This window comes from Trichosurus vulpecula, chromosome 8 (genome assembly GCF_011100635.1).
Source record: "Trichosurus vulpecula isolate mTriVul1 chromosome 8, mTriVul1.pri, whole genome shotgun sequence".
Taxonomy (NCBI): domain Eukaryota; kingdom Metazoa; phylum Chordata; class Mammalia; order Diprotodontia; family Phalangeridae; genus Trichosurus; species Trichosurus vulpecula.
In genome coordinates, this window is record NC_050580.1 from 152408379 (window position 1) to 152429120 (window position 20742).

The 20742-nt window shown below is 41.9% G+C and overlaps 2 protein-coding genes across 2 annotated transcripts in view; one reads left to right on the forward strand and one right to left on the reverse strand.

Moving 5' to 3' along the window:
- Window positions 1-19514, forward strand: part of SMAD3 (SMAD family member 3) — a 162801-nt gene extending 143287 nt beyond the window's left edge. The window contains exons 6-9 of the mRNA XM_036736986.1: window positions 5346-5558; window positions 7869-8006; window positions 11781-11925; window positions 14451-19514. Of these exons, the coding sequence (XP_036592881.1) occupies window positions 5346-5558; window positions 7869-8006; window positions 11781-11925; window positions 14451-14574 (620 nt within the window). The 3' untranslated portion in view covers window positions 14575-19514. The remainder of the gene's footprint in view (window positions 1-5345; window positions 5559-7868; window positions 8007-11780; window positions 11926-14450) is intronic.
- The window catches only part of AAGAB (alpha and gamma adaptin binding protein), a 74173-nt gene continuing 67478 nt past the window's right edge, over window positions 14048-20742 (reverse strand). Inside the window, exon 11 of the mRNA XM_036736989.1 lies at window positions 14048-14357. The gene's annotated coding sequence lies outside the window, so the exon portion shown is untranslated. The remainder of the gene's footprint in view (window positions 14358-20742) is intronic.

Here is a 20742-nt window from a genome sequence, read left to right on the forward strand (position 1 = left end):
CTGCATTACAAATGTTTTCCACTAGTTGCTTTGATACGATGTTGTGTTGTCTGTTCAACATGTCCTTGGGAGATGCAGAGATGTTTGGCGGAGATCTCAGATCTGCCTGGGAGGGCCCACTGACTCAAGCTGCTGTTATGATGAGCTCTGAATTCTGAGATGTCCTAGACTGTTGGTCCTTCAAACTAACATTGGTGAGGGGCATTGTTTCAGTGCTGGGACAAACAAAGGAGCAGAAATGGGTGTATTTGGCTCTGCTTTTTCATCTTTAATGGAATTAATTGGCAGTGAGGAACTAATTATGCTTCCCCTTCCCCCATTGGCCGAAGTCCACGGTTCAGTGGACTGAGGCTAGGCCAGCAGGGGTGATCTGTTCAAGCAGAACTAGAGATTTCAGGTTGGTTTTAAAGATGCTTAAACTTGGCCAAGAAGCACAAAACCACAAGATCACAGAGGCAGAAGGGACCTTAGAAAGGCCAATCCCCTTCTTTTATGACGAGCAAAGTGAGTCCTGGAGAGACGGAATGTTGCTCTAGGTCACATAGCTACTAAGAGGCAGAGCTAGGGTGAGAACTAAGTCAGGTGAAAGAGGGATTCCCCTTCTTCCCCCTGCTCTCCATGGTGTCTGTTCTCCTAGAATTGGGCTACTTTGAGCATTAAAGTCATTAATCACTAGCCATTTTAAATTAAATTTCCAAAACAATATAATCTACATATTGGTGAAGGCATGGCTTAGAAAGTAGCTTATCTCATCATGATCCTTAAATAACAAGTACCATGTTTGGCATACTGTCTACGGAGCCAACTAGGTCCATTCCCTGGAAGACAGACCACCAGCTGTAAGTTCCAGAGGATGCTGCTGTTGCCTCCTCCTTCCCAAAGGGCTAACAGGGCAGGTTCCTTTCTCCACTACCTCTGCCTCTCCCCACTCCTTGGACCTCCACTGTTCCCAGTGGAGTCCAGCATCAGAAAGCTCTGACTGCCTTACTTTAACATAAGGGATTCTTAACCTGGGGTCCTTGGACTCCCAAGGGATCAGTGGATAGATTTCAGAGGGTCCATAAACTTGGATGGGGAATAGGATTATACCTTTTTCAATATAATTGATTTCCTTTATAATTCCATGTATTATATTCCATGCATTTAAAAACTTCTGAGAAGGAGTATATAGCCTTTACCGGACTGCAAAAGGGGTCTATGACATGAAAAGGGTTAAGAATCTCCATCTCATATCACAACTGTATCACCTTACTCCATCCTTGGAAAGGTATAGGGATGGAACAAGAATGACTCTATATTTTCCATATTGATGCCATGGAAAGAACAGACATACCCAGGACCATATAGTCAGTGTCAGAACCAGTGAGCCAATCAACAAGCAATTTATCACTTACTGTGTGCCAGGCACTATGCAAAAATAAAAATGAAATAATTCCTGCCCTCAAGTAGCTTACATTCCAGCAGGTGAGACAATATGTCCCAAATGAGAGCCCAGGTTTTTAACTCCTATATACTTTTTCCCATTCATGTCATGAGATTTTAGGTATACAGAATGGATTGGAGTCACCGGTTGCACTAGGAATGAAATTGTTTATCTTTAGTTGGCAATCCATGAAGTTGTAACCATTGGACATATACTCAGACCCTAATTGGTTTGGAATATTTTTCCAAATCACACTTTTTAGTTTTTTAAAGCTTTTAAGGGGGTTAGGGCTTATGTTCTAGTCTGGTTATTTCCCCCAGGGTAAGAATGTGCTATAGGGGGGGCAGAGAAGAAGACTTGAAGCTAGTACCTGAGTCTTAGCCAGGGTGAAATTCTCTTGTTCTTTCACGGCCAGGCCACCATCACAGAATCAGGTGGTATAGAACAGAGAACCTAAATGTAAGATAAAATAAACCTCTCATGGAACCTTTATGAAAAACACTGTTTATGGCACATAGCATTTTGCAGTGACCTTAGGCTGATAGATTAGAATAAATCTGTTACATACCTAGTTTACCTAGATTTCAGCAAAAGCATTTGATCAAACTATGACATCCTTATGACAAGATGAAATGTCAAAGGACAAATGACCATATATTCATTTGAATTTAGAACTGCTAAATGGCTGGCTTTGAAGAATAGTTGTTAATCAGTTCGTGTCACCTTAGAAAGAAGTCTTTAGTGGAGCGTCCCGAGCATTTTTCCTTGGCCCTGTGCTGTTGGACGTTTTTTCAATGGTTTAGGATAAAGACACAGATGGTAGGCTTATCCAACATGCAGATGACACAAAGCTTCAAGGGATAGCTAATACACTGGATGACAGTCAGTATCCATAGAGGGAGAAAAATAGGCTAGAGTGTTGGTCCAAGTAAAATAAGAAGTTGAATAAGAATAAATGTAAAGTCCTACATTTGATTTCAGAAAACTGTACAAGTATGAGGTGGGGATTTAGCAGTTGGTCTGAAAAAGATTGCAGGCGTTTTAGTGGATTCAAAGCTCAATATGGTCGTCAGTCCAATAGGGAAGCAGCCTCCAAACACACACATACACACACACAATCTGAGGCTGCATTATGAGACACGTAATGTTCAGATTAGGAAGGTGAGAGCTTCATACCCTCTCCTACTCACACCACATTTGGAATCTGGTATTCATTTGTGGGTGCCACACTTTACAAAGGGCATTGGTAAGCTGGAAGGTGATGAATATGATAGAGGACCTCAAAGTCATGTGGGGATCAGTTGAAGGAACTAAGAGAAAATTAAGGAACCTGAGAATATTAAAGTGTAGATGTGATAGTTGTCTTCAGGCATTTGAAGGTGTATCATGGAGAAAAGAGAATAGACTTCTTTTGCTTGGCCCCATAGAATAAAACTAGGAACCGTGAGTGGAAGTTTTGGAAATGTATATTTAGACCAAATTTAAGGAAACTCTTCCTAATAGTGAAAACTCTCTAAAAGTAGAATGGGAAACCATGGAATCTAGTGTGTTTCCCTCCTTGAAGATCTTCTGTTGAAGGCCTGGATGGTCACCATTTGTCAGTGATGTTTTAGTGAGGATATTTATTTAGGAATGACTAGATGACCCCTGAAATTATTCCCAACTCTGAGATTCAGTGAACTTAGTTTTATTCAGTAGGTATGCTACTGGACAGTTAGCAGGTTAAAAGAAATGTAAGATATAGCCCAGGTCTTCAGGGATCCAATTGGGACGGTGTCAAACACAGAGGAAATACTATGAGGCTATCCTGGAGAACATTTTCTTATTAGAGAAGGATTTCAGAAGATCTGGTCCAGTCACCACTTCAGCTGCAAACAAGTTGAAAGATTTGGGGCAAGTAAGTCACTGAACTTAAGTCCTCTAGTAGGACTGAGGTCGGGCTTCAGTTTCCCTGTCTGTAAAATGAAGACATTAGACTGACTGCTAAGATTTGTTTCAGCTCTCTCCTATTATTTTACCAATCCCATTTAAGGCAGGATACATTGGAATGATTCAGACTATTCATGCTACAAGTGTTCATAGAAGGGGGAGGTCATTAAGGGGTTGAGCAAATGGAAAAGTTCTCATGGTGGATGTGGAATTTGAGCCAGTCTCTTAAGCATAGGTTGGATTTGGATAAGTTGATTTGGGGGGAGGGGAAGGAAGCACATTCCATCCATGTGGAAGGATCAGGATGAATCAACATACAGGGGCAGTAGTTTGCTCATTTGTGACCTGGGAAAAGTGCAGAGGATAGCCTGGCTAAAGCAATCAATCAATTAACAAGCATTTCATAATTGCCAATCAAAATCAACGGACATTTGTTAAGGCACTTACTACATATGCCAGCTACTATGCTAAGCACTGTGATAAAAGGCCAAAAAAAAAAAATGAGACAATCCCTATTCTCAAGGAGCTTACATCCTATTGGGTGAGACAACATGTAAATATATAAGCATGTATAGAATATTTTTTAAAGTAGGTAAAGTATGAGACAGGGAGGGAAGGTACTAACAGTTGGGAAATATATAGGTATATATAAATATTCAAGGTGATTTTTGAGGGGGGAGACACTAACAACTTTGGTGATTGGGAACAGCTTCATGTGGTGGTGCTTTAGCTGAGCTCTGAAGACTCTAGGGATTCTTCTTTATTTATTTATTTATTTTTGGAGGGGGGAGGTGAGATAATTGGGGTTAAGTGACTTGCCCAAGGTCACACAGCTAGTAAGTGTCAAGTGTCTGAGGTCGCATTTGAACTCAGGTCCTCCTGACTCCAGGGCTGGCGCTCTATTCACTGTGGCCCCTAGCTGCCCCAAATCCAGGGATTCTAACATGAGATTTGGGAAGAAATGAATTGAGATAGGTAAGGTGGAGCTACATTAGGGAAAAGGCCATCAGAGTAGTTAAATTTCTTCTTGGGCAAGAAATGAGTGTGGATAACTTTTGGGAACCTTGGAAGAACAACTAGGAGGTGATTTTTGAGAAAGGCTGGGATAATTTTACACTAACTACATTGAGTAGTTAGTGTAACCAACTACCATATCTCCCTCCACCAGGGGTGGCACACATTGGTAACCTCTCCGATTAGGTGGGCCACTTCTCTAACCAGTAACGTGTTACCTTTAAGTATACTTCAAGCACTATTTCAGATGAGACTTTATAGGCTAAAAGACTATCTGATAAATGAGATCGATATCTTTTCCCTAATATCACCTTACATTTGTGGCATACTTTATGCTTTTCAAAGAACTTTTTCTGATATTGTCTCATTTGGTCTTTGCAAGTTTTATGTCAGGAAAGGTATTGACAGAGTATATGCAAGCCTTACAACAATAGATGACTTTATGTGAGACAAGTTTTATCCCCATTTCACAGGTGAAGAAAGTGGCCCAGAGGGTTTTAAATGAGCTGTGTATATAAGGCCACATAGCAAGTTGGTGATAAGTCTGGGAGTGGAACCCAGGTCTCCTGATTATCAAGTGTTTATCAAATAATTATCAGTGTTCTTTCTTTCATAATTAAGTATAAACTTAATAACCAGCAGCAAAAAAAATTCAAACGTGCAAACAAAAATAAAACAGATTGTCTGTGAATTTCTAAACTTTCCAAATACAGTTTGTTAAAGGGAAAGTGCACATTAATCTCAATAAGAGTTACAAAATCATTCAATTTCTGTATCTCTTTCTGAACTTTTGAAAAACTCCTTTTTTCTCTGGATTTTGTGATTATCATCATTATTTTCATAGTATTCCTGTTTTGCTTTCATCCCTTTCCATTACTTTGTACAAGTCTTCGCATTTTTTTTATTTTTTACTTTCTTAGTGATTCATAGTGGCCATACTATCCAATGACTTGTTTGTGTCCTTTCATATCTCGTACAGATCTGCAGCCTGTCACATACTGCGAGCCGGCCTTCTGGTGCTCCATCTCCTACTATGAGCTGAACCAGAGAGTGGGGGAGACTTTCCATGCCTCTCAGCCTTCCATGACAGTGGATGGTTTTACTGACCCATCCAACTCAGAGCGTTTCTGCCTGGGTTTATTGTCCAATGTGAACAGGAACGCAGCCGTGGAGCTCACCAGACGACACATTGGTAAATACATCCCCCACTTCCCTGCCTGCCTTCCCACTGTAGGTTGGAGCTGTCTGTCCCCAGGAGGCTTGCGCAGAGGGGGTGTTTGCTGGGGAGCAGGGGGAAGTGAATGCCCTGGTCACTGTTCCTTCCTTGAGAAAGTACAAGCAACATCAATTCCTCTGACCATGTTTCCAGCCTCATACCCCATTGTTCCCTAGGGATAGTCCTTCACTGATGTTGTCTCTACCTCTCTCCCTACTCTTTTCCCTCCTTTTCCTTGATACTTCTACCTAAAGATATAACATTTCTGGAAATTTTGAAATTTTTTTTTGAAAAATTTGAAGGCAGGAAACAAATGAACTTATCTTGGGGGAAGAAATAGATGATGGTGAAAAATGTAAATGTGTGCAATATGGGTTGGGTTGTTTTTTGGGGGGTTTATTCTTTAAGCAGCAGGTGACGCACATGGTGTTGCAGCAGAAAGAATTTTAGATTTGGAGTCAAAGGACTTGGGTATAAATCCCAGCTCTGACACTTTCTATATTTTGTGACTTTGGGAAAGTCACCTAACTTCTCCCCCTCTATAAAATAAGGGGATTGGGCTAGATGACCTCTAAGGGCCCTTCCAGCTACAAATCTGTGATGATTTCACTCTTTACAGACATAGTCACTTAGTTGAGAAACATAAAATGTATCATGCATGTGTATAATTTGATTTAGTTGTAAAATTACTGTTATATTTAGAGATATGAAGGCAGACAGAAAAGAAGCCAAATTGGGGAAAACATTTTAATATGTGAGCACAATTTCTAAAGGGAAAAAAAACCCAACTTGATTTTTCTAGACCTTAGTATCTCTATTCCCATACTCCTCTCTAGCTCCCAACTCAGGCAGCACAGTTGCCCATCTGCCTTCCTCCAACCACTATACAGTTATCCCTTCCACATCGTGACTTTCCCCATTGTGGTTTCAATATATATATCATGGATCAGCATAAGAAATTAAATGGGTATCTTGGGGGAGTTATACAGAAGCCACAGATGACACTCAAAGGCCAGCAGACAACACAGAAAAGGTTTATAAACTCAGAAATATATAAAATATATGTATAGTATTGTATCACATCAACATATTTAATCTTTTAATACCATAATAATTCAGGCTTCTTCTCTAGTACAGAGAGGGCCAAAATATTTTACATGGATTTTTCCAGATCATGGAGGTGACGAGCCCCTAGCTCTCTCCACGTGTAAGGGATAACAGTATTACTGTCCTACCTGTCAGCATCTCCTACGTCCTCTAGATATCAGTGCATTTGAAATGACAAAGCTAGAGTGGTGAAAATAGGAAGGGCAGAATGGGTACATGAAGCTTACTTTATGCCAGCTTTCATCATTTTTGATATGCTTAGTGCCCCAGCACATGGCCTAGGGCTTACTTCTCTGATCTCTTCCTTATTCTTCTGAAGGAACACAAATCACAAATAGTGACCCTTTCCTACAGGAATATCACTGTTGAGAGGCGCAGAGAGAGAGAAAGAGACAGAGAGAGAGAGAGAGAGAGAGAGAGAGAGAGAGAGAGAAAGCATGTTAGAGGCTTTACGTAATTGGATTTGAAACAAGTTTAAAAATAGTTTGTCCATCTGGGGTGAATTTAAAACAAGATGGAAAATTGTATGTTAAGCCTATGGAAAGTTTTTTGTTGGTTTTTTTAATGGAAAGTTTCTTTTTAAGTTTCCAGGGGGTCGGGAGGGAGGCATATGTGATCAGATTCAGTAGTCACTACCTAAAAGCCAGAGGGTTGGAACCTGGAAGGTTGGGGAAGGTCCGCCCAGTTTGGAAAGATGTCCAGAAAGCCATTTCTGTTTCTGAGCTGGTTATTTTTTGTGAACTGAGCTTCTCTTTTGCCTGAGACCTTTCAGAGGGTGGTATGTTAATTTTAGGGTTATACCTGTGTAAAAGTCACCTTGTCCATTCTTTTCAGTCATGGTTTCAATTGTTTCTCATCTTTTTCTCTCCTTTCAGGGAGGGGGCAGAAGTGAAACTTAAAAGCTGGACATTTGCAGGGCAGTCACCATCTTTTTTTGTGGGCCTTGTTCAGATTCTGGGGGGGGGGGGGGGGGTAAAGTGCCCAGGCCACCCTTGGCCTTTAATTGAATGTGTGAGTGGGGTGAGGAAGGTGGTGAGATCACACACTTGCTACTCTGAGCATGAACATTCATAATCACAGTTTGTCTTGCAGACTGATATGGAGGACAGTGGCTGTGCTTTGGACACTGAACTCTGGTGTTTGGAAGCCTCAATATTTCCACTGGTGTTTGTTCCGTAGGGAGAGGAGTGCGGCTCTATTACATCGGAGGGGAGGTCTTTGCAGAATGCCTCAGTGACAGTGCCATTTTTGTCCAGTCCCCCAACTGTAACCAGCGCTATGGCTGGCACCCGGCAACCGTCTGCAAGATTCCACCAGGTAATGGAGCCTACAGGCCCCTTGCTGGCTCCCTACCCTTATTCTGAGAACCCTGGGGTATCTGAGTCATTTCTTGACTTTTCAGTCTCTCTTTGCTGTTTGTGTTTGCGCAGCTGTCTCCTCATTGATCCCACCTTCTCGGGGTCTCCTTGGTTGCTTTCATGGAGTTCTTTAGGGGCAGAAGTGGCATTTACCTAATTGTCTTTAAACAGTGGCCTGCACAGTATCACGTGCCCCAGGGATGCTTAATAACTATTATTTGCTGACAATGCAGGCTATATGGAATCTACTTTGAGTTTTAATATATATGGCTTTTGCTGATTAGCCTTCAAGAGCCCCTTAGCCACGTACCTTATTGGATGAGAACAAGGTTGTAACTCAGGGGAAATTGAGGCTGGTTGCTGGAGATCCATCTTAATTTGAACGCAGTTCCTTTGCCTCTGAACCCAGCCCTCTACCATGTGTTTCCCTTGTTCACAGCCTATGATATTTGACTTTCAGTTTGTGGCATATATTTTTGCCTCCCCTTTTGTACTGGTATTAGCAGATTTGAAGAAAAAGAATTAAGTCAGGAGTCAGAGAAAACAGGCAAGTTAGAAAAATGTTTGCAGTGCAAATTTGAGAATAACTTGGAATTTGTGGCAACTGCAGAAACAGAAGTGAAGGGAAAAAACAGAAGTTGTAGAGGTACTAAGGGCAACTAGGTGGCACAGTGGATAGAGGGCCAGGCCTAGAATCAGGAAGACCTGAGTACAAATAAAATATTAGACACTGCGTGACCCTGGGTGTCATTTCACCCTCTTTGCCTCAGTTTCCTCATCTGTAAAATGAGCTAGAGAAGGAAATGGCAAACCACTCCAGTATCTTTGCCAAGAAAAACTGGGGCCACAAAGAGTACGACACAACTGAAAAATGACTGAACAACAGAGATACCGACTTCAGATCATTGTAAGGACAGACTTCCGTTGGACAAGCTTTCAGAAAGTAGAGTAGATCGTATTGGAATCAGTGGGTCCCTTGGCCCTTCTTCATCCCTAGTAAAGACTAGGTGCCCCCCTCCCCATATCAGAGAAAAGTTAGAGAGGGATTCTTGGTCTGGTAGAGGGCTTTCCAGGTACCTTCCAACTCAGAACTCCCAGATCTCTTTTCCTTTGAACTTTTTCCAGTTTTTATTTCCCCTGTTTGTTGTTGTGTTGTTTTCCTCTTGAAGGGGAAGGGGGTGAGTATGGACTGGAGGGCTCCCAATACTGTTGGTTAGTAGATGAAAGTTTGGTGTGTTCTGTCTGACAACATTGCTTCTCACCCTTTGGGATTTCTACCATTCATTTTTCTTTCTCTGATTTACATATTCCTGATACTAAAAAAAAAAAGACTATTTCAGTAAAAAGAGGTTTTGTCAGTGGTAGTTCTCCCCTTCCCCCTTGCTCAGCCTTTTCTAATTGCATCCTTAAAACTGCTTTTTTTTTTTTTTAGAGATCTTTCATTTTATGGCAAATAAATTAAATGCACTTCTTCAGTTAACTAAAGAATTACACACACACCCCTACACCCCTTCTCCTACCCTGTACCCCCATCCCTGCTCTCTTGGTGCCAGTGTCTGGCCAACTTCTAGAAGGTTTCTAGCTCGCTGTGTTGAAACAGAAGCTACTAAGGGCCCATCTGCCAGGTTTCTTCCTTTGTTAATTTGGAGCCCTGTGTTACCATTTTAGTTTGCATATGAACAGAGCCAGCTTTCCCTGCTGACAGCATAAAATCTCCTAGTTATCGATGCATCAAGCTTCACTTTCCCTCTACTCCTTGTACACCCCTAGATCAGCATGGACTTTGGTCCTGCTACTTGCTTTGGTTTGTCAGCTGAAGCGATGTTGAAACCTATTCACTGTGCTCATTGTTATCTGCTGTTCCTATCCCTCGAGTGGAGTTGTTCCAGTGTAATTACACACTTCTCTGTCCCCATGTTGTGAAGGGCAGAGAAATTCGTGGGTTCTCTTGTCAGCATACTAAGCCTTGGAAACCAGGTAAAGGGTTGGTTGTTCTTGAGTTTGTGTAAGGTTTAATTAAGTCAATCTTCCAGTGGCTCATGGACCACAGGATCAAGTCCTAATGCCACTTGAATTCAATTTGTAAGTACCAGCCAAGCTGTCATACTGACCCTTTAAAAAAATGCTTCCAGTTTTCTGGTCTCTAGGTTATTTCCACCCACACTCTCCTAGCTGCACGAAATGCTGCCTCCTCCACTGAAGCTTTCTTTGGGCATCTCAGCCAGAAGTGAACATCAGAGGATCATGGATTTATCAGTTAATTAATCAGTAAACATTAAGAGCCTACTGTGTGCCAGGCACCGTGCTAAGCACTGAGGGTACAATCAAAGGCAAAAGACAGTTCCTGCCCTCAAGGAGCTCGCACTCTAATGGGACCTGGAAGGGACTTTACACCACTACTGTTTCAACTTTTTTTTTTTTGGAAGGCAAAACAATTGGCGTTAAGTGATTTGCCCAAGGTCACACAGCTAGTACGTGTCAAGTGTCTGAGGCTGGATTTGAACTCGGGTCCAGGGCCGATGCTCTATTTACTGCACCACCTAGCTGCCCATTTCAGCTTTTAAGATGCCCCTTCCGTCTTAAGCTCATCACCTCTTGTCTCACTTGTTGTTCAGTTGTGTCTGACTCTTTGTGACCTTGTTTGGAGTTTTCTTGGAAAAGATGCTAGAGTGGTTTGCCATTTTCTTCTCCAGCTCATTTCATGTGTGAGGAAACTGAGGCAAACAGGGTAAAGTGACTTGCTCAGGGTCACACAGCTAATAAATGTCTGAGGCTAGATTTGAACTATGGAATATTGCGGAGAATCTATAGGCCAGCAACAAAGTTTTTGTCTTCTGCAGAAGTGGAGCTCATCATAAATGATTTTATTTTCCTGGATGCCTCTCCCTCCTCCTCCCCTATCCCCTGTACTGATGCAAATCCAAATCAGAGATTGGGCCCATTTCTTCCATATAAAGCCTTCTCTGACCATTCCAGCCCATTATGAGCTTTCCCTCCTCTGAACCCCCACAGTGCTTTCTACAATGCAACCTACTGCCTTAATTCCATTCTCATGTCTTCTTTAATTGTTTCATATATATATATATATATATATATATATATATATATATATATATATATATGTATCTTGTCTCCTTAAATAGAATGTCAGATCCTTGAGGGTAGGGACTATATTTTATACTTTACAGCACCCACCTCCCCCTCTCCACACACACACACACACACACACACACACAACAAAACCTAAGACTGATCATGTAACAACTTTTCAGTAAAATATTTTGGAGATTTAACTGTGTATGTAGTACCCGCCATGTGCCAGCATTGTGCTGGCACAATATATTACATGCAATATTACATATAGTGTCTCATCTGATCCTCACCACCTCCGAGATTTAACTGTGTATGTGGTACCTGCCATGTGCTGGCATTGTGCTGGCACAATACGTTACATGCTGTATCACATATCGTGTCTCCTCTGGTCCTCACCACCTCCCTGAGGTGCTAATTATTATCTCCATTTTACAGCTGAGGAAACTGAGGCAGATGGAAGGTTTAAGTGACTTGCTGCCGGCCACCTAGCATCTCAGGTGGCTGGATCTGAACTCAGGTCTTCTTGACTCCAGGCCATTCTTTGCTACACTCTGGGTGTCCTAAAGTTTATGTGGTAGGGAAGAAGATTCAGCCCCAATTGTCTTGAGTAAAAGAGATAACATTTTGGTTTTGTTGGCAGGATGCAACCTGAAGATATTCAATAACCAGGAGTTTGCTGCCTTGCTGGCTCAGTCTGTCAACCAGGGCTTTGAGGCCGTGTACCAGCTGACTCGGATGTGCACCATTCGCATGAGCTTTGTCAAAGGCTGGGGCGCTGAATACAGGTCAGGAGTTTCTTTGGTTTGGGGCTTTATCTTTCAGGGCTGCCCATCTCCAAGAGGGAATTGTAAAATTTTAGAATGTTAGAGTTGGTGGGGGCCTTAAGAAAACCACCTAGTTCATTACCCTTCACTTTACTGAAGAAACAGACACCCTGAGAGAAGAAGGGATTTGTCCAAGGTCATGAAGATAGTGGGACAAGAGTTAAGACCTCCTGACTCTTAGTTCCTTCCCCTTGGACAACATTTTGCCCAAAATGTTTTAAAATTGCCTGTCACCAACAAGTTAGGTGTTTCTCTAACCTTCCCTTGCCTGGCCCCTCTGCACTAGAGTCAAGAAAACTGAATACACTGAGAGGATAATCTCTGGCTCTTAGAAGGATGTGAAAAGTGAGAAGCAGGGGTGACAAGAAGGTGGGCTTAGCATTTGCAAAGGGAGAAATAAAACTGCTTAGGAACTGCATGCTTCTTAAGGTGGCTCTCCAGACAAGAAGCCAATTAATGTCACCTTTGTGTGCAGTCTGTTGCTTTACATTTCTCCTAGATCCATAGATTGTTCAGGTTTAGACCCTAAAATTCATGGGTTTTTTGAAGCCTATCAACAGGCATTCCCACATATGCAGAGCTCTCTCCCCCTTCTTTATGCTTCCCGTCCTCCTCCTTCCAGTCCCCATCTCTCAGAACAGACAGCAGAGGGACCAAAGCTTCAGCTTTGTGAGCCAGTGCCTCACAAGTCATTCTTCTGCTTCTCTTCACTTTTCCAGATGTTTGGAGTCCATTTTGTTTTGCAGTCATTCTGCACCCTGGCCAAACCCATTTTATTATTGGCTCTAGGCCACAGCTTATAATGAAATCCAGATGAGCATGACTTATGGAAAGTTAGATTCTCATTAGAGTATTTCAGTCAGTACAATCCCTCATCTCGAGTTTACCATACCTTAGCTGCTGGTTCCTTTCTTTTCCCCAGTGGCCCAGAGCACAGAACCATGTCTTGTGCAAGGAACTGATTATTGTGAATGTTTGATTCTGGGGTCCCTCTGTAAACCAAGATGGGAGATAATTGACCATTCAAACAACCAAAGTATCTAGACCTTGTGAGCTTTTCTCTCATCCATTCCATGGGCTAACTCCTCTTCTAGCAAAATGCCCAAAGGTCTGTTTAAAAAATAACCCAGGATGGAGAATTAACCTAGGTGAAACCCCTCTGCTGCCAGCAGTTTGGATTGTAGGGATAAAGACAGAAAGAAACATTGTGTGGAAGATGAAATGGAGTTGGAAATGTGGACATGGGGTAATATGCGAGGTAGAAAAATAACACAAGGCTAGAAAATGACCAGCTCAAATTCAGCTTTGCTTCTCTTGTGTCTGCAGCAGCTCCCCAGACACAACTGAGCTTGACTTCAGGGGGCAGACAGGGGATGTTGATGATCTGTGTTCTTCTCCAGACCCATTCTATTTGGTCAAAGCTTCACACTAAGAGAGGAAGATAGTGCCTCTAAGTGGGAGTCCTCGCAGGGGTTGGTGCTCCATCACTAGCTTTAACCCGGTGTACTTGGGAAAGGCTCTGGAAAGCAAAAGCCCTTCCCTCAAAGGTAGCATATTAGTATACAGAGGACACTGGCAGCACACCCATTCCTACAGGCACATGTACACACACCCCGTCACCACCAACTGCCAACTCCATTTAGTCTACGGGACTGAGGGTGTGGCCCCTTCCCAGAACAATTCTGCTTTCCTACTGTAGACATGCCAAGAAGAGAATTAGGTTACAACTCTTCTCTTATTTAGGCAGCTGAAGGCTCGAATTCCTAGTCTTCTCACCTTTAGTTGGCAACCACATTAATCCCTAACAAACAGCTATAGCTCAGAGGAAGTCTTTTGGAGCTCGCCTCAGAGTAGCGTCATCTCTCGGCACCAATTTAGAAAGTGCTTTGGGGAAAAGAAATGTGTGGCGTGCCTTGATTTTTTCCAGTAATTGTTCCATGGGTTTCTCTACTTGAGTCCTCGTAAGAATTTCCAAAATAATGCAGTAGACGTGAATTGTTTCAGTGCAATAGGGAACTTGAGTGCCAGTTTTAGAACTGACAGGCAGTTTGTTTTAATGACTGAAATACTTGGATCAGATTGATGGATGTAACCTCCATACCCCACTCAGTCTCGAACCTAGGTTTGGGGGTAAGTCAGAGACGTAGGAACCTTTGTCATTTAGCAGCTGCTGAGATTATTGGGTAGATGGGAATTTATTCTCCTGGCGAAGGTAACTTTCGGCTCTGCTCTTTGCCGAGTTATTAGCTTAACAGATAGAGCTTCCCTTCTCATACCCCTCCCCCTCCTAACCCCCAGTTCATTTTGGAGGAGTTCAGTCTGTTTCGTTGGCGTCTCCCTCCAGAGCAGAGTCCAAAGTGTGGTAAGACTGGATTCCTGTAGAAGACTGTCACCTAAGCAGAAAAAAATGTTTGGACTGTGATGAGACCCTTGGATATGTTCAGTTTTGAAAGTCTCTTTCTTTGTCCCTTCCTTTATTCTTATAGGAGACAGACTGTGACCAGCACCCCCTGTTGGATTGAGCTACATCTGAATGGTCCTCTCCAGTGGCTGGATAAAGTCCTCACACAGATGGGCTCCCCTAGCATCCGATGCTCTAGTGTATCTTAGAGACATCCATAAGGAATGGGAATGGGGAGGGTAGAGGTGCTGGTGGTGGTGGTGGTGGGAGGGGTGGTGAGGGAGGTGGGAAAATCTGAGACTCATTAAAAATGGGAAGCCTGTTTAACTGACAGCTATCAAAGAAGAAACGTTTCTCCTCAACCAAAGTGATATTGACACACTTTTAAAAAGTCAACCAGATACAGAGGTAGTTTTTGAAAATAACTATCCAACTCGGCCACTTCTGCAGATCAAGGTTAGGAATTTGGCTCATAGCATGAGGTGCTGTAGAGTCAATTCAAAGCACATGTTCATCATACTGGTGAAAACAGACTTTGGTTCAGTTGTCTTGAAGCTGGAAGGTGGTATTTTGCATCCCCCATTGGCCCCCTTTCTCCTCCCTTCCTTTCCCCATCCCCTTTGTCCTCCTTCAGTGATGGCTTTCTGTGGGGGGGGGGGGGGTCACCATCTGATTAGAAATACCCATCTGTCTAGGATGGAAAATAGAAACTCATCTTTAAAAGGCATCGCTAGGAGGAAATGGCTGGGTTTGCAGTGGAAAGGGGGACTGTGTCCTGCGGCTTTCCCACCCCACTCTCCAGGCAGTTTGGCAAGAAAAGGACACTTCAGCTGAGCATTCCTGAGACCTGTCTCTTCAGCACGCTGTACTGTGGACAGACCACCTTTGATGTCTTACCTGTCCTCTCTGCACACTAACTGAAAGGAGGCAAGTGTATGCAGTGGAAACAATGATACATGCACAAGGGAGTGGTGGGGAAAGTTGGTCAGAACCATTTCCCCCTTCCACAACTCACCTAAACTTTTTGTTTCTTACTTTAAAAAGTTGGAAAGACCAGTCTAGGTTCTGTGCATATGCGATGTATAGTTCATATTATCACATTAATCTCAAAGAGATTTGAATTACGTTAACTATTTACATGAAGCAAAGGACACATGTCATGACTTTTTAATACTGCAGTAGTTGTTTTTGGCTAAAACAGCACTACACTGAGTGGGTTTCCAGTCATTTGCAAGAGCTCACTCCATATCCTGATGCATTTGGCCATTGCTGTTTAATGTAGTCAGTTGCATTAATTAAATTAACATTTTATCGTATCTTCTTTTAAATGTTTATTTTTTAAAAATTTCCTCAGTTCATACATTGACAGGAAAGTCCCTGAGAGAGGGAGGAGGAGGAGGAGGAGGAGGCAGGAGCTGTAAACTTTTTGCAGCCATTACTTGTTGGAGGTGAAATTTTCCCAAGCTTTGGGAGACGTTAACCCAACCCTTTGGAAGCTAATTCATGGCTGTGAATTGACCAGACATCTCTTAGCATCTCAGATCGAGCATCAGTATAGAAAAGGCTACTTTGAAATCTTACACCTCAGAAAATAACAAGCTTAGTGTAGAGGGATCTGTTGTCTTAATATCTGTGGATGATCAGCAGCAACACTAGCAGTGAGTGTGGAATAAGCACTCTTGCTGGTAGAAACCTAGCTGAATAAACTATTATAAATAAATGCTTTCAACTGGAAAAAAGGAACCCCTTTTCTCTCTCAGTGACCTTTTGTAGCACACAGGAGACTGAACTGTCATCTGCAATCCATACTTTATTCTTTGCTGTCTGATTATTGCCATCTTAAATGTCTCATCCAGGATTTTTGCATGGATTTGTGTCAGGGAAAAAAAAAAAGGATTTCCTATGGAAATCCTTCTTTATTTAGGCAGGTAAGGGTGTGTGGGTAGGGAAATCTCTATTTCAGCTAAGCAAAAACCTCAAATGTGCCATTTTTTAATGTTAGGAGTCCAGGGTGCTTTAGGAACAGGGCTCCAATGGCGGATGAGTTCCCAGCTCTACACATGAGTTCCATAGACCCCAAAGGGCTTAGGAAGGCTGGTGATAAAGGAACTTTTAAAAAGATTTGTGCCTGTCATCTTGAAGAGGTTCTTCTATAGTGGTACCCAGAGAAGATTTAATCCAATGGCTTCATTGGAGAGAAGTAGGCACTACAGAATATCAGGGTTCATGTCTGATAAAGAAACAAGAAAGCCAGCTTTCTGACCAATTCAGGAAGGGGCTTAGGTATCTTATGTTTGTGCTTCGTGTTTGTGACATGAAATTAGTGGCATGTACTTTTCATTTCATTTTCTAGCGGGGCTTCAATGATGCCTTTCAAAAGCCGTATGTAGCTCCCTAGCCTTGGCATTCTTCAGCTGCTCTTCTGTCCTAGCAGGGAGGTGCCGACAACTTACTTGTGGCTCTAGTTTCTATTCGCACCGCTATTCTCTACCTTCTCAGCCCATGTGTGCCCTCAGACACAGTTCACCTATGGGAAGTGTCCAAACAGTAATTTGGGGACTATCTGTAGGATGTAGTAGAACTGTAGCACCATGGGGTAATTACATTAATTTTAACCCAAATGGCAACTCCTTCTGAATAGTACAAAATCTTTAGCTTTTAAAAAAAGAACTCCCCCAAGTTATTTCTCCCCCTTTTAAGATTAAACTATAGAGGGGAAACCTGAGCATCATCTCTTAAAATCAATTTAATTACAGAAAGGTAGGCTGGGAACAGTATCATTAGAAGTAAAGGATGTCCTGGGGACTCAAATACTTGTATTCATTCTTCTTTCAGCTTTCTCAGTTGACAAAAAGTTTTCCTAATTTGAATATCTGATGTGTGAATGACTTTTGCACATTTCGGTTGTTTTTTTTTTTTTTTTTAAAGAATAATAGAGCTGAGGGAAGAGTACAGTTTGGAGACTGTTAACAGTTGGATATATTGTGTTGCACAGTTTTACGTGTATTTTGTACAGGTAACATTTTAAAGGATGGTGTTCCCCTATTATATTCTCAATGTACATATGTCACGATTCTGCAGTTTATATTGACACTAATGAAAGGGGCAGTGGGCCATAAAATGTTGTAGTCAGTATCTCCAAAGAGTTTTATTTTTTCCCCCACTCTTCACTCCCTTCTCATCCCTTACAACTATAGCTTGTAACTTAAGATACCTGTAGCATACACATGTAGGTAGATGGCCCAGCCTGTTTTGTGTTACAGGCCTGTACTGGATTTATCATCTCAATTGGCTGTCCTTTTGGCAGGCTTCATAGGAGAGCAGACTTTTTTTTTTTTTTTGCTACAATTCTCTAGTCAATGACAGGTATTTTGATCCTCCTTATAATAGGAGTTAATGACACACGAGGGCAGGGCTGCTGGCAGACTTTACAGTTGTCCTTGTGTGCATACTGTTTTTTTAATTGAATTTTAAAAATTATTGTTAATAAATTGAATTGCAGTGTGTACTGTTATTCATGCCGCTGTGCCCCACCCCACTTTCTAGTGTTTCGCTATTTTCTAGTCCCATGTACATTTACTTTGTGCCCCACAATCCCCTTATTCCCCCTCCCCCCCCCAATAGTGTGCATGTAATTCTGCTAAGGATACAAACATCTGACTTCATTCTTAGCTTCAGCAATATGAGGTGACATTTATGAGAATTTTTGATGGATCACTCTCTTTTCAGGGCTATCATCTGTAATAGGCCAGTCTACTTCCTTCTTATAGAGTTCCTAAAAGGGCTATACTTTTCTTCCCATGAATAATAAGGCTGAGAGATGAAAGGAATTGAGAGGTATGGGAAGGAACCCCAAAAGTGCACATGGAGATGTTACATTGTCCAGAGGCAGCATATATTTTAACTCTAGTTCCATCATAAAAATGGTTCCAAAGTTGCAATTTGACTTCAGAATGAACTTGGATAGATAAAGGAGAGGAGGGACAGGCTGAGAAAGGAGAACATCAAAATATAGGTGTATTCCCAATTTAGGAAAGGAAAATTCAAACACAACACAGAAATAAGGCAAGTCACTGCACAGTGGTTTCTCATCTGTACATTAGGTTGGACTCAATGGCCTCTCAAGTCCCTTTTAAAGCTCAGAAATGTGCTCCTGTGAAATGTTTTAAGGATCTTAACTACTTGTTCTAGAGGGAAGGGGCCAGAAGGAAGGAAATCTTACTGTTAGGGGGCCCCTGCCAATTGCAGAACAATCTAGATAAGTGTCACTGAATTGAGAATGAAATCAATGGAGAAAATGTGTTTCTGAAAAGTTGTCTGGGAATCAAATCCTATCAATCAGGTAAAAACAGACCTGTCATGATCTAAACTGGATTGCAAAATTCTCAGTGATTAGTAATTAATTTTTCTTTTTGTATGATAAAGTGAACTGTACTCTAGCATATCAGTATTTTCATATTTATGTAGTAACTTCTTAGAACATTCAGATGGATCATAACTATTTAATTTCTGGAGAGAATTGAAAAGGCCTTTCTACCACAAGTAGTGGTTGTGAAAATCTGGGAGCTTAGACAGTCCTGAGCCTTGTTCCATGGTCTGGTGGTTTTATACCAGGTGCCCCCAAAAGCCTCCTAGAGGAGACTTGGATACTGACAGTAGTAAACAAGAGTGGGCAGGAGTCTGGCCCAAGTAAAGGACTGTGGCCATTGTTCTAGATGGGTTCCTCTGCACTGAGCCTTCTGGGAAGAAGGAGGCTCAAAGTGTCCCAATGACTTGTACCACCTTCATGCTGAAGGGCTATTGTAAGCCTTTTATCAGTGTGTGGTTGGAGATGGCCAACACAGTCGGATTTCACCCACCTCTGCTGTTATATCCAAGTTGTGACTGACTCTTGGGAGGAGCTGGGGGCCGGTTGTGTGTGTTCATTACCTTTGCTTCTCAACCAAGCCTGGCCTTTTAATAGCTATGTTAAGAGCATGTATGTACTTAGTGTTTTAGAGTTTTTTTTCTAACTTTTTTATTCTTATGAAAAGAGCACCTGCTTGTTAAGCATAGTACCTCTATTGTTAAAGATCTGTATGCCTTCTCCCTCCCTCTATGATATGAAACTGTTAATTGTCATTCTAATAAACTGTTCATTAAAAAAAAACTGATCTGTTGATGACATTCTTTTGTGGGCCCCTATCTCTAGCTGGAAAGCGTTTTAAAGTAGCTGCCCAAAATCATAGGTGCTCTAATGCTATGGAGAAGCAGAAGGGGAAACGTAACAGCAATAAAGATGTACCTAGTCCTGTCCTGTCATACACTTGTGTGCAGTATCTATAGCAAATGTTTATATACTAAGGGTACAAATACCTGGCATCTGGGCAGTGGAAGTTTAAATGATAGCCTGACTTTCCATCCCCATTCATTACCCAATGAGAAAGACCTCTGCTCACCTCAACATTTATGAACCTAGTACGGAAAACTTCTAATAGGCACACCTTCCAGTGAAGGGCAGATTGAGCTTTTCACAGCACCTCTTGTTTCCCTCCTTTGGTTTACTAACTTGGACAGACCCACCTGGGTCTATGGTAGGGCGCTTTGATGTGTCTCCAGTATGCAAAAACCCAATTATTTGGAAACTACATCTGGAAATTCATTTACAGCATTGTAAACAACTCACTGAACATATTCCCAATACCCTTCAGTGATGGTTACGGCCTTTGGTTGGTTTATAGAATGATATAGCTGAATGGGACCTTCGTCTATTATACCATCCCTTGGCTCCTCCAATGTTTTACTTTGAATTCAAAGGATTGGAGCTAGAATTTTAAACTCTGATGGTTCTTAAATCATCCCAAGAGAATGTAGGACAAGAATTCCTTTTTTTGGTTTGGTTTTGTTTTGTTTTTTGGGGAGGAGATGTTTTTCAAAGAATAAGAGTGGGAAAGAGATATTTGAATTCTTTTTACTTCTCAGTTCTCCTAAGAGCTTTGCTGGGTGATGAATGATACCTCCTGCTTTGGATCTTAGTGACTTGGAGGGGGAGAACTTACATTAGACACCAAGTAGGCTCTCTTTTAATGGCTTTGATTGATTTGATATTCCATTACCTGGGTGTGAGGCCTTATAAATCTCAGGCCAGGTACACAAGACCAAAGATGCCATAGATTCTCATACATAATCTTGGATCCTGATGAAAATATCCTTTGAAATGAAATGCCAGTGTTCACCATACATCAGTGCCTAGGCTTAACTGCACTTTCCTTCATAGTAAAGCATTATGGCCACTTGATCAAACAGGAATGGATGGGGGAAAGAGGTCAAAGGCTAAGAGATCTCATAGGCAAGGAGTATACTAGGAGATACTAAACTGAGAGAATTTGCTTGTTAAT